The following is a 10,000-nucleotide window of genomic DNA, read 5'->3' as shown; positions in this document are numbered from 1 at the left end:
GTTTCTTTCTGATTTTCTCCACCAAGCTTTTTATTTCAAGATATTCCTGCCACTCTCCACCCCCTGATGGTGCTTCAACGCTGCACTCTGAAAAGAAAAAAAGAGAACAATTATTGAAACAAACACACCCTATTACTCTTTAGTGCAGTCATCCATTCTTTCTGTTTAAAAACAAAAAAAGGTTGCCTATTAGGGAACTTTCAAGACAAACTGTTCCCTAATATAAATCAAACAATTATAATGAAATGGGACCCAAAAATGTTGTGTCTTCAGTTAGCGGACCCATTGTATTTATTCCCTCGGGACTGGAAAATAAAATATATTAATACCTCGACATATTAAGAATTTTAAATACAAGTAAAATTCCAAGCAAATATTTACCTTGAGCGATGAGACAAATTTTGAGATACAAGCATTAGAGAAACCCAGTTGGCCAGGCCGCATCGCCCCCGTGTAAAGATTTTACTGTACGAGCACTGGGCGGAGTGTTGCATTTTTCCAGTTTTTTTTTTGCAGTAGTCAGTGAAGAATTAGCGGAAACAGAATGAATCTAAAGCAATTCAGTGCAATGAAGGGTGCTAGGCAGAAAAGGGGTATGATGACAATCAATATTAAGCATGCTGTTACGACTCCCCCTGGGGTATGATATACCAGGGAGTCGCAACTATCACAGCAGACAGGTTCTGGTTAAAGATGAGTTCGGACAAACACTGCAAGTAGCCTTCAGTTATTTTTACTTACAATAAAGTCAATAAAACAGAGTACGGGATAACATAGGGGAAGCACGAGATACTAAAGTGGCACCCTCAAATAAACACGGTAAAACCCCCTCCCAGACAGGTGTCCAAATGAACACCCACAAAATACAGGAAATAAGACCGAAGGGTGCCACTGTCAAACTGATATAATAAAATCTAGACAGGGGAATAACTGTGTCTAAATGCACAAACTATATGTGTACCCAGGGTGTCTAAACTTATCTCAAGTCCATACAAAATATAACGGAGTAATGTACTCACAAGCCTTCAAGTCAGCAGTTCAGCAACAAAAAGGGGGAGAACTGACATTTGAAAAGGGTTTAAATAAGGGCAGGAGGGAATCTTGATTGGAGGAGGGGATGATTGGGGAAGTAGTTGCAGCTGGGTTGGCCTGGGCAGGGCTTCGTCACAGGGTTGGAGCCACAGCTGCAGGAACCTGTAAATAAAAGAAAGCACACACCTCCTACATAGTGTGTGTTCAGGCTTCCAGCCGTAACACCTCCTTCTCATGAGTCAACCTGTTGACGAAATCGAACCACCAACCAGCCTCAATCAATCAATACACTCCTGCTAGAACTTTCCTAAACCCGAGACATCATCCATAATTTCTTCTGCGCCGACTTACATTTCTGCGCCAACTTCTGTGCGGGCGTGCTTTAATGCGCCCTCTTTTTCGCCTATTTCCACTTCTTCACCGTCGTCCTCTTCTGCGCCAGCGTGCTTTACTGCGCCCCCTTTTGCGGCGGCCAGTGTAGAGACAAGGCGTAGCCGGTCTGGCGGGTGTCCGCGCCGGCCGATGATGAGCCGTGGCCGATCTGGCGGGCGTCCGCGCTGGTCCTTTAAGTCTTGGCCTAGCCCCCTTCCTTTAGGAGACACTAGAATTTTAGAAGGGTCAGGCACCTTACCCTGGTTGTTCGGAGGGTCGCCAACTCCCTCGTCCAGGGGTGCAAGAGCTTTGCCGCTCTTGCGGTCGCCGGCCCCATTATCCAGGGGCGCCGGAGCATTGCTACCGCTTCTGGGCTGGCAGGCGCTGGCCAGAACGGTACTTGGAAAAACTGTGCCTGGAAGGCTGGCCGGCACCGGAAGCCTGGTTAGTGGCTTCGGCAAGGGTGCGACTGGCGGACCCAGTGGCGACGTGAGTACTTTGCCTGGCCTCGGCACCGGAAATTGGGGTGCTTTCTGCAGGCTGATCTCCGCGCCGGACATTTTCTTCTTGCCTTGTGCTATTTTTTTTCTTTCTTCTTCCAATGCCTTTTACTTTTCAAGCCACTCTTGCTCCAATTTTTCCCTTTCTAAATTTTCCTGCTCCAAAATATTTTCTCTTTCAATCAGTTCTTTTTCTTTTCGCTCTGCTTCCAAGGCCTTTTCTCTTTCTAGTTTTTCTTGCTCTATGGCCTTTTCTTTTTCTTGCCGCTTAAGTTCCAAAACTCTTTCCTTCTCAAGCCATTCTTGCTCCACACGTGCTTTCTCTACACGCTCTAGCGCCAAAGTTTTTTTCTTCTCAGAGGCTAGAGCCGCAGCAGACTCTGAGGTGAAGTTACCAGCCCTATCAAACAACTCCGATGGAAAAACGGTGTCTGATAAATCTACTTGTTTTTTTCGAGCCTGCGCTCAAGTGATGGCACATACGGGGAATACATCCGGAAAACTATTGGAAAAAGCATCGGGATATGACATGATAGGCTGCTTTAGCACCTCCACCACAGGCACTACTCTGTCTCTCCCACTGATAATGTTGTTCCCCAAAATAATATCCACCCCTGCCACTGGCAAACTTGAGGTTACTCCTACTTTGTATGTACCTGTGATTAACGCACACTTTAAGTGGACCTGATGTAACGGGGCTGATATATAACCGCAACCTACTCCCGTTACCAACACATTGGTTTCAGACTCACTAGAAAAAGGCAGGATACCAGACAACATCAGAGACTGGTTCGAGCCGATGTCTCGTAATACATGGACCGAGCGAACTTGTTGTAAATTCGAAGGGAGAGAGACACACCCACTATACAAATAGGGCGTGTACCCCTTATCGACTACGTCCTTCGAGTCACATGATGATTTAACATCAGAGACTGTAGACAGCCAATTCAGTGTCTGAGCAATTCCGCTCTCTTTCACATCCAAATCTTTCACCTGGTCTCTTTCCTGATGGTTTTTCCAAGAAAAACAATTCATTCTAAGATGCCCAATTCGATGGCAAAAACTACATCTACGCGTCTCGCGCTCCATGACAGAGTTTTGACGCCACGAGGGTGTTACTGTCTTACCAGGAATGTCATCCTGGTTACCCGGATTTGAGCTTGGGAAGCCCCGGTTATCAGATCGAGTAGACCCAAACGAGCTTTTATGCGTCAGCAAGTAGTTATGCTGCGTCCCGATCAACAACCCTCACAGCCCGAAACTGGGTGAGATGTAGCGTCAACAATCCTTGGATAAGTGCATGTGAGAGTGGACTAGGCGGCAGTTTATGACCTCGAGCCGAACAATAGAAAGACTTTTAATGATTTAACAAAGAAATGAATTACTACACATATATGTATAATAGTAATACAAAATAAACCCAACAGATATCAAACATGAAAATAGCAATGCAAAAATGACATTCATCCAAATGATTAGGTAATTTGTACCTGGGTAGTTTAGAGAAAATAATTGGTTTAGGATAGGCATAATATCCCAAGGAAGAGGCATGGAGTTTTCAATGCACGGAAGACATTCCTTGTTTTGTCCTGAGCGGGTGAAATCATGCTTTGCCATGGGTCAAATGGATGACTATTCGAATAGTACTGATTGCATAAGCATTGAACAATTGATGTCAACCAAATGATGTTGCTTTCTATTGCTTTAAATGCATACGAATTAAGAGAACTTTAGCTTAAAACTTACAGCATTGCAATTGTGGGGTTAATGCAGCTAAATGTTACAGAGATAACGATTGGCAAGGACAATCTTAGCTAAATGGGAAATGGACAATTCTCCAAGCTCCAATATCTGGCAGAAACAGATTATGATTTCCGCTTTGTGTTTGACAAAATGCGTTGGCGCACTAGTCCTGGAATCTTTGGGGAATGTGAATCCCATTTCTAAAACAAATTTGAGGGAAATTTGGAAATAGGCTCTATTTGTCACTGGATGCACAAAATCGGGTGGGGCCTTTCATGGTATGAAACAAGATCTGGAATTATGGTCAAAGACAGCACTTCCAAATTATGATATGTCAACCGCTGTGTGGAGTATGGAATGTATTCTTATGCTTTTTATTCTATCTTTTGGTTTATTTAGTGCAGTCACTAGAATAGAATTTTGCATAGCCTAGTGTAAATTTCCATCATGACACCTATGAGTTAGGGGCATGTCATCTACCTTGACACGCCCATTTCATTGTTCACCTATGTCACATGAACTTTATCAATAAAACTAGCTCATCTGTTGGGGGTAGCCAGATTCGAACAGGTCATTCTGGGGGGTTAGACACATCTCCCAGCGCTGGCTACTCTGATCTCATCACGACTGAATTGGATTAGATCCCACATTTTCTGGTGCCTGAAATCCGGGGAGATTCATTTCTGTATTTCTCAGACCGCGGTGGACTGAAAGCCAAGATTTCTTACGTCAGCTACTCTTACTTTGAAAGAGAGGGCAGTTTCGGTCAATCGTGGCTTGTTTGAAGAACAAACCCCTACCGGAAAGAGGAGGCACAAGAGACGGTAAGCGGCTGTTTAAAATTAATGTATAACAAGGCTGGTGAAAATCCTGTTTTTCCACTCGTGAAAAAGTCGAAGAAAAACGTACCATAAATGGGAAATATTTTCATATCTTTGGGGAGTATGTATGTCAAAAAAGAAGCGAATACACAAGATATGCGGCGGACCTACACATAGGTGACATTCGTAAGGAAAACTGGTGACGCGGTTTAGACTAGGGGGTGAAAGAATCCCTCGTAGAGGATTTTTGGAGATTGTTAAAAATAAAGGGAAACCTTCGAAAAATACTGCATCCGATGAGTTCGATAAAAAGTAATATTTATATGAAGTGAGAGATAGAGATAGAGACAGAGACCAAGACAGAGATAGAGAAGCGGAAGGGTATATAAATAAACCGGAAGTAAGCCGTGACGCGTTCATAACTCTTGACAATTGTCGCGCAAAATGAGAGTAGAAACGACTGAGAAAGCTACTTAGGCGGATAAATAAGATAAGAAAATAAGTATTTAAGAGATTGAGACGGGGCGTCCCCAAAAGAAGAGAAGCAAGGGGGAGAAAGAAGTGAAGAAGAGCACACGTCAGGTAGAAGATGGCCGACCAAAATGGAGCCACAAAGCAAAGCAGCGCGTAGCTCAAGTTGGCCATCCCCACCAGCTAAAGCTACCCCGACACAGTCTGGTAAATCTCATCACGACTGACTCTGTGTGATTCCTCTGATCCGAAGTTATTGAATGTATATGGATTAGATCCCACACTGAGTAATGCTTTCAGCTGACGGGTTGTTGAGGAAAAAATGGAATGGACAAAACTGGAACGGAAAACGATATATATTGATTGTTACTAAAAAAAACTTTTAGAGGCAAAACTATTGCCACCTCAATTATATGTACAAACAGCTAAACTGATTGCATTAACGGAAGCGTATAACGTAATATAAAACATGGAGGTTGATTTTTTTTACAAATGGTTAATATAATTGTGGGTTTGTGTGTGTGTTTCAATGATTCACAGTTTTACCGTTTTACAGTCTCTCAGTTGAAACGTTTGAGGAGACAGGTGAGAACAACTTTCTGATGTAATAAAATGAAACGGCAAACACAACATATTGATTGGAAAGATTATTGCTCAGCGAGCAATGACAAACTGTAGGGAAGTCTTTTATATTGGTTTTATTGTCTCCAAATGCAAAAAAAGGCGAATGCGTTTTAAAGACTAAACCTTCTTACAAAGGGTTAAAACAGACGACCAGACGAGGGGAACATTACCAAGTCCAAAAAAAAAAGGAAATTGGAAATTATGCTGAGCAAGGTTTTGCAGCAACGAAGGAACAGCTGGCAGCCACCAGTCTATGGCTTTCCAGGACCGCAAAAGGGTGTATATGCTTTTCACGGTTGATGTGCTCTTGGTGGAGCAGTAGGCAATATTTGGAAATGTTGCACTCAATGAAACGTGCCATACCAGAGCCGTTGAAGGCCTGCACACCCTGAACCGGAAATGAAGAGGCACTCTGGAGTGGAACTGTCCACCTGGGCAGACTTGTGGGATAAGACTTTCGGCAAGTGTCATTTTTTTTTTTAAATGTGGCCTTCACGGAGTTGTTATCAATGGCTGTTTTGGCTAATACTTTGACAATGTGTGGGTGTTGTCTTATCAGGGGATATGATCTTTGCTCAACCGACTTATGGTTAGTGCAATTGCTCTAACAAATTCCAAATTCCAAGAATTGTATCTGCTTATTAGACATTTTACTTGTGAGAACACTGATGTCCAGGATAATGCTAATTATGAAAATGAGTTGGGTGAGAATGATTTTGTTCTTCCTATTTCAGACAAGCAGGTAAGGTAAATTCGAGTAAAGATCAAGACAACGGACTTCCCAAGTGTATTTGTCATTAAAACAATGATTATTGGATTACGTACAAATACATAATAACAGGGGGAAATGTTACGATTATTAGTCTTACATTATCATATATTTGCTCGCAATGAAGAACGATTTGCTTTACCTCTCTTATTATTCTTACATTGATATATATACAGTGGTACCTCTACATACGATCTTATTTTGTTACGGGACTGAACTCGTACGTCAATCTTCTCGTAACTCGAGCGAACATTTCCCATTGAAATGAACTTTTAAAAAATAAATTAGTTCCAACCCTCTGAAAAAACACCAAATACAGGATATTCAATTGGAAAAAAGGTTTTATTTCTTCTAATTACGTACTTAAGTAACATAACTAGTGGTTTAGTAGTAATAAAATGTGTTTAATATAAGTAAAATTAGACACATTTCACGAAGGATACACAGGCGGACATAGAAGCAGGCTTCATTTGCTTGAAATGAAGAATGCTTTGCTTCACTTAGAATGTTAGGGTTATATAGTCTTACATTATTTATTTTCTTGCTACGAAGAATGATTTGCTCCTAGACAAAACAACAGTAGAGTCAATCCTCTTTAACAGCTGGAATATGGAGAAGATCCTTTGGCACTACATGACCTTCATCTGTTTTGAGAACTAAACCACCTATTTTAACTTGGGTCCTTGACTATCGACTTCTCACTTGTTTCCCACCCCTCCCTTGAGAGCTGAGATGCCCATTGTAACTAGGGCCCTTGAAGCTAATAAACAGGGAAAAGATGCGATTAACGCCAAATGAACTTGGACGGAGGTGCATCGGTTCGGTTCTCTCTTGCAAGAAAACCATAGATGAGCCTCCTGTCTCTTTTATTCGTGCGTACGTTTGGGAATGCCTATAAGTGAACCAAACAGAACCAATAAACTTCTGCGAGTATCTGGGTTTCTAATAAGAAGCTCATCCAAATGGCCATCCATTTTGTATTTATCCCAAACAGACATATTGATAAGACTTATCAGTGGTGGCTCCTACCTGCTTAAGAACAAACAACCAATAAAATGATGGTATCTGTTTAAAAAAAAGACTGGTGGTTTAATCATCCTTAATAATACTTACTTCCCTTTTGGAAAAAAAGGCAAACATAAATGTTAAAACAATAGAGGCTACCTATGCAATCGATTCCCGAGCTATTCCCGCGTTGAAGTCGCACAAGACAAATCATTTTTCGGAACTTTAAACTCGCACGCTTCACGATGTCCTCGTCTTACAGAATTTATCCGGTTTAAAATGCAGTGGAATCAAATGCGGAAGTAAGATTCTGAAGCCGTAGCGATGGTGTGAATTTCGAGGCTTTATTGAAAATTTCGTACTTTTCCGAAATGGTTGTTAAAATAAAAAGTCATGTCAATTATTTTTTGGGATTTCCAGAGTTAAGGGAAGTTGTCAGGAGTACTGGAGTTTGCCGTACTTGTAAACTCCAGAAATTCCAGAGAAGTTGGCAGCTCTGTTAACAGACCGACAAAGGTTTAAGGGGGAGTTATAAAGCAGTTAGAGTAGAGGTTGGGCAGACGAGAAATGAGAAACAGAGAGTAGTGATGTGAAGGGTATCAGACAAGAGTAGAGCTATAGGTGACAAGTAGTTGACATTGTCGACGATGACATGAATATATCACACCACAAAGACATTTGAAAAAGTCTTTGTATGGCGTTTCGGACGAGGAAAACGGCACATCTAAAATTTTGCTGTATTAGGATAATTACATGGTCGTATTCAACTAATGAAATGTAAAAGTCTTATGCACTTAGGGCCCACCGAAATTTGGTGATTGTTTAATGCTGTTTTAACGTAACTGTGTCCTATTGAAGTTATTTCTTCTAGTTCTCCAGACAAAAATAACATTGGAAAAATTGTTATCTTATTCTAACAATTGGTGAGAAACGAAAATATTATTTAGCCTCAGGTGCTTGTCAGCTTCTGGTATAGACTAAGCTATCTCTGTAAATGGTGAGAAGAGGCATATATATATACCTACTTTGCAGCAGTTCAGCAATTAAATTCATCATCTCTTTTGATGAAGCCATTGCACTCACTCCACACCCTCCCGACTTTTGAATCTTCGAACGGCTTTTTTTGCCCATGGTGATGGATGTACAGCAGCACTAGACAAAAAAATAAAAATAAAAATAAGTGGGTTTTTTTACATCACAGTACCATGATCACCATGAAAGTAATCAATCACTTGATGCCATTTCAGAAATCATCATTGTATTTGGCTGGGGTGTGTACATCATCAATTTCATGACAACACACTATAGATTTTAGGCCTGAACAATATCTTGTTTGGACAGCAACATCGCGATGTGCACATGTAATACTTACACCACAGGAGAATTTAGAGGAAGAGCTGGGCGATAAAACAATCTCTCGCTCTCTCGCCCTCTCGCTCTATGGCACGCTCGCTCTCTCGCAAACTCGCTCGCTCTCTCGCAAACTCGCTCGCTCTCTCGCAGGTCGCTCTCTCGCAGTCGCCATCTCGCAATCGCTCTCTCGCTTTCGCTCTCTCGCATTCGCTCTCTCTCGCACACACGCACTCTCTTTCTCTCGCACTCGCCCTCTCTCTCGCAAAGCCCGCCCTCTCTCGCACACCCACCCTCTCTCGCACCCACCCTCTCGCACGCACCCTCTCGCACACGCCCTCTCTCGCACACGCCCTCTCTCTCGCACACGCCCTCTCTCTCGCACACGCCCTCTCTCGCAAACGCCCTCTCTCTCTCACAAGCCCGCCCTCTCTCTCACTGGCGCGCCCTCTCTCGCATGCGCGCCCTCTCTCTCGCACACGCCCTCTCTCGCACACGCCCTCTCTCTCGCAAACACCCACTCTCGCACACGCCCTCTCTTGCACACGCCCTCTCTCTCGCAAACACGCCCTCTCTCGCACACGCGCTCTCGCAGGCTCGCCCTCTCTCTCGCGAGCCCGCCCTCTCTCTCGCAAGCCCGCCCTCTCTCTCGCAAGCCCGCCCTCTCTCACACACCCGCCCTCTCTCTCGCACATGCACCCTCTCTCTCTCTCTCTCTCTCTCTCTCTCTCTCTCTCTCTCTCTCTCTCTCTCTCTCTCTCTCTCTCTCTCTCTCTCTCTCGCAAGCCCTCTCTCTCTCTCTCTCTCTCTCTCTCTCTCTCTCTCGCAAGCCCGCCCTCTCTCTCGCGAGCCCGTGCTCGCGCCCTCACCCTCTCGCCCTCTTGCCCCCTTCCCCTCGCACTCTCGCCTCCCTTCCCCTAGCAATCTCGCCCCCTCGGACTCTCGTTTGGTATAATGTGGTATGCTTCAGTTGCAGAGGCGTGTGTATGCAACTTACAGATGCTTTGTGACTTTAAAAAGAGGTAAAAATAAAGTATTTTTTGGAGGAGTCCTCGTTTTCACATAATACATAAGATTTTGATGGCAGTGCAATTCGCTTGAGGCTATTAGCATCGTCGTATCTCCCAAGAAAAGTTTCTAACGGGTTAATTTTAAATTACGTCTAAATGCTGGAAAAAAAATAATATGTAAAGGCTTAAGCCACAACGTGGCATTATCGCAATACAAATAAATAAAGGAAGAAACCAAATTAGGGTCGGCTAGCTTGACTTCGTCTTTCAGAATGGAAGGTCGCTTGACCGCACTGGCAAGGA

The 10,000-nt window shown here is 43.3% G+C and overlaps 2 protein-coding genes across 5 annotated transcripts in view; both read right to left on the bottom strand.

Moving 5' to 3' along the window:
• Nucleotides 1-10,000, bottom strand: part of setd3 (SET domain containing 3, actin histidine methyltransferase) — a 48,973-nt gene that overhangs the window by 38,747 nt on the left and 226 nt on the right. For 3 of the 4 annotated variants that reach the window (XR_013328354.1, XM_077731417.1, XM_077731419.1), the window contains exons 2-3: nt 8,363-8,489; nt 1-87 (exon numbers count right to left, since the gene is read on the bottom strand). The exon at nt 1-87 is cut by the window's left edge and continues 6 nt beyond it. Coding sequence is in view for 3 of the 4 variants with exons in the window: in XM_077731417.1 (XP_077587543.1) it covers nt 1-87; nt 8,363-8,468 (193 nt within the window). In the remaining variant the exon portion in view is untranslated. Of the gene's footprint in view, nt 88-8,362; nt 8,490-9,684 lie in introns of all 4 variants that reach the window. The other variant, XM_077731418.1, reaches the window with a different exon arrangement.
• Nucleotides 1,030-8,491, bottom strand: LOC144206429 (uncharacterized). Its single transcript, XM_077731420.1, has 3 exons — nt 8,359-8,491; nt 1,384-4,443; nt 1,030-1,276 (listed from the first exon to the last, which is right to left on the bottom strand). Exons 2-3 carry the CDS (start codon nt 1,962-1,964, stop codon nt 1,237-1,239), a joined length of 621 nt encoding a protein of 206 aa, XP_077587546.1. The 5' UTR covers nt 1,965-4,443; nt 8,359-8,491; the 3' UTR covers nt 1,030-1,236.

This window comes from Stigmatopora nigra, chromosome 13 (genome assembly GCF_051989575.1).
Source record: "Stigmatopora nigra isolate UIUO_SnigA chromosome 13, RoL_Snig_1.1, whole genome shotgun sequence".
NCBI lineage: Eukaryota > Metazoa > Chordata > Actinopteri > Syngnathiformes > Syngnathidae > Stigmatopora > Stigmatopora nigra.
Note: the sequence above shows the minus strand (reverse complement) of the source record. Positions and strands in the feature narration are given on the sequence as shown.

Excerpts from the sequence above, each read along its gene's own strand:
- LOC144206429 (XM_077731420.1), bottom strand. The coding sequence starts at position 1,964 with ATGTCCGGCGCGGAGATCAGCCTGCAGAAAGCACCCCAATTTCCGGTG. Across the intron at positions 1,277-1,383 it reads ACAGAAGTTGGCGCAGAAAT|GTTGACTCATGAGAAGGAGG; the intron begins GTAAGTCGGCGC and ends TTTCGTCAACAG.